This window comes from Littorina saxatilis, linkage group LG15, assembly GCF_037325665.1.
Source record: "Littorina saxatilis isolate snail1 linkage group LG15, US_GU_Lsax_2.0, whole genome shotgun sequence".
NCBI classification, from domain to species: Eukaryota; Metazoa; Mollusca; class Gastropoda; order Littorinimorpha; family Littorinidae; genus Littorina; species Littorina saxatilis.
In genome coordinates, this window is record NC_090259.1 from 8,888,778 (window position 1) to 8,892,031 (window position 3,254).

A 3,254-nucleotide genomic window follows, 5' to 3' on the forward strand; every position below is an offset into this window, starting at 1 on the left:
CAAAAAAATGAAAACAACGTTCGGGGATTTCATACCCAGGAACTCTCATGTCAAATTTCATAAAGATCGGTCCAGTAGTTTAGTCTGAATCGCTCTACACACACACACACACACACACGCACACACACACACGCACGCACACACGCACATACACCACGACCCTCGTTTCGATTCCCCCTCGATGTTAAAATATTTAGTCAAAACTTGACTAAATATAAAAAGAAGACAGAGACAGACTTACAGATGGACAGAGACAACAAAAGAAAGAAAAATCGAGACAACGAAAAAAGAAAGAGAGAAAGAGAGAAAGAAAGAAAGATCGAAATTAAGATAACAAGAAAGAACGAAAGAGAGAAAGAAAGAAAAACACAAAAAGAAAAACTCAATCAACCAACAACAACAACAACAACAACAACAACAACAACAACACAAAACACAACCCCCCTCCTCCACTGACCTTTCTCTTATTCCTGCCTCTCACATCCTCCGTGGTGTTGAGGTTGGTCCCAGGTCGCCGTGACCCCCAGATGTGCCAGGCGATGCGGCAGTAGCAGAAGGAGATCACCAGCAAGGGAAACAGGTACTGCAGCGCCACCAGGAAACACGTGTAGTACACGAAGAAGTTGGGGAACTGCGGAGGAGGGTGGAGGCTGCACCAAGGAGAGTCCCTATCCGGCATGGTGTCTACCCAGTAATACATCGGGTAGGGGAGGGACAGGACGATGGCCAGCACCCAGGTGACGGTGATGATGATGGCTGCGGACTTGGGAGAACACCCTGCGCGGAACGGGTGGAGGACCGCGATGTAGCGGTCCATGGCGATGACGGTTAGCGTAAAGATGCTAACATTGACGGAGATGACCTGGACCATCGGAGCCAGCGAGCACATGAAGTCAGCCAGGACCCAGCGCTGCAGCAACGCCGCTTGGAACTGGAACGGGATGGAGAACATCCCGATGATGACGTCCGCAACGGCTAAGTTCGCGATGAAGATGTTGGTGACGGTGTGCATGCGACGGTTGCGGACGATGATGACGATGACGAGAGAGTTGCCGAGGACGGCTAGCAGGCTGATGGAGCCGTAGAGAAAAGCCAGGAGACATATGAGCCCGGTGGGGACATCGTAGGGGTTCTGGGTGGTCATGTTGGTGGCCATGCTCAGGTTCTCTCCCCCCTCCTCCCCCGCCGCGCTACAGTTGTAGCGGTACGTGTCGTTGCGGACCAGGATGAAGCTCCGCTCGATGGTCGAGTCCATTATGTTCATTGGGGGGTGATGGGGGGAAGTGGGGACTGGCAGAATGGTCCTCGGTGTCAAAATACGCTAATGAAATACAGTCTTCCCACAAGCTCAGCTATTTATGAAGACAAAGTTTCCCCAGGAAAGTCTTTTTCGTTCATGGGTATTGGGTATGAGGGTTTGTCTCATAGGAACAGCAACTTTTGAAGACAGCCAGGTATTCTTCAAACGCCTTATAAAGACAACAGTTTTCTCACAGGAACAGCAACGTTTGAAGACAGCTAGGTATTCTTCAAACGCCTTATAAAGACAACAGTTTTCTCACAGGAACAGCAACTTTTCCACAGAAATGTGGATCCCGTTGTGGGACATGGTGGGATTAGGATTTGGTGTTTTGCTTCACAACCGTGGACACTTCTGAAGATACAGTGTCCTACTTATGAACCCAAACAGTTCCCAGAAAAGTCCACTGTGTTATTGGAAGGTAGATGTTGGAGACAGGTAAGGTATTCCTTTGCCTCACGAGCACAGCACCTTCTAACAACTACACAAGGAGGGCGACATTTGAAGACAACATGTTGATTGTTCATTCACCGCGTCTGACTATCTTGGAAGCCAGGACACTGGTTCCGCACAACTTTTACTTATTGTTGTCTACATTTAGATCGCGAACTGCCTTTTGTTATTTCATCTTATGAAGACAATGGCTTACCCGACCCACACACACACAGCGACTTGTGAAGTGAACAGTGTTTGTTTTTTAAATATTTAGTTAAGTGAAAAGTTTTCAATGAGAACGATACACTTGCAACAATACAAATTCAACACGCAGAAAGTGTTCCGACAAACACAGCAACTAATGAAGACTCTCTTTTGTTACAATAAGAGCGATTTTTAAAGACACATTTTTCAACACGCGCAGCGACTTATAAAGGCGGAGTTTCCCCACAGGAACCGCAACTTATAAAGACACAGTTTTTCGACCTGCACACAAATCTCAAGAAGACACAGTTTTCTCACAAGGACAGCGAACTGTTCCTTCTTTGCTTTGGTCGTTGCCACGTTCCTCGATTCAAAAATCAGTTCTGATCCGAACGAAAAGAAATAGGCTCCCTTCTTCTGAATCCACAGCAACGCCCCGCTGTTTGTTCCGACAATTAAAGTGCGTCGAAGAATGTGACTCCAAGTGCTTGGAACGATGTGAACCTTTTTAAATGTCGTACCACCAAGCCTCGAACAATAGCAAGAAAGAAGGTGGGTGTAATTGTGTCCTAGCACATATACGCCAGATCCATGAATTTATATTGATTTAAATCGATTTGATTCCATTCACTCGTTCTTTAAAGCAGTAGTTGTGCAAGCCTCTGTTTGTATCTTCACACCAATAATGCCCGACATGTGTAGCCTTTTCCACGGAATGATTTAAAGTATCAAAAAAGTACCAACAGCAGTACTGTCTTTTGTCACAATTTCACGGAGAAATACACAGTCGGTGTTGCTTCTGCTCCAAACAAATTACGATCAATGAAAAATATCAGTTTACAAAGTTGACACGCGCGTTGTCAAAACATGCAAGGATTATGCTAGGTAGAGGAATCCTGGAAAAGCTGGTCACACTCACTGAAACAAACAGAACAAATACAATTCAAATGTTGCATGACGCAAACTAGAACAAAACACGCTGTGATGCTAGTTCTTCCATGGCACACACACACACACACACACACAACCACGCACACACACACACGCACACACACACACACACACACACACACACACATACACACACACACACATACACGCACACACACACACACACACACACACACTCTCTCTCTCTCTCTCTCTCTCTCTCTCTCTCTCTCTCTCTCTCTCTCTCTCTCTCTATTGGATGGGACTATTTCTTTCTAATCGAGACAACAACCAGTTACGACCACAGTCTCGGACAAAAAAACGAAGGAAACGATGTTTATACATCCCATAAATTTGGCGCCTCATGTCTGTTTGCCCCCCAAAA

General features: G+C 46.0%; 1 protein-coding gene across 1 annotated transcript in view; it reads right to left on the reverse strand.

Moving 5' to 3' along the window:
• The window catches only part of LOC138948455 (substance-P receptor-like), a 79,970-nt gene extending 77,152 nt beyond the window's left edge, over nucleotides 1-2,818 (reverse strand). The window contains exon 1 of the mRNA XM_070320004.1: nucleotides 458-2,818. Coding sequence (XP_070176105.1) covers nucleotides 458-1,264 — 807 coding nt within the window. The 5' untranslated portion in view covers nucleotides 1,265-2,818. The remainder of the gene's footprint in view (nucleotides 1-457) is intronic.
• Nucleotides 2,819-3,254: the final 436 nt, after the last annotated feature.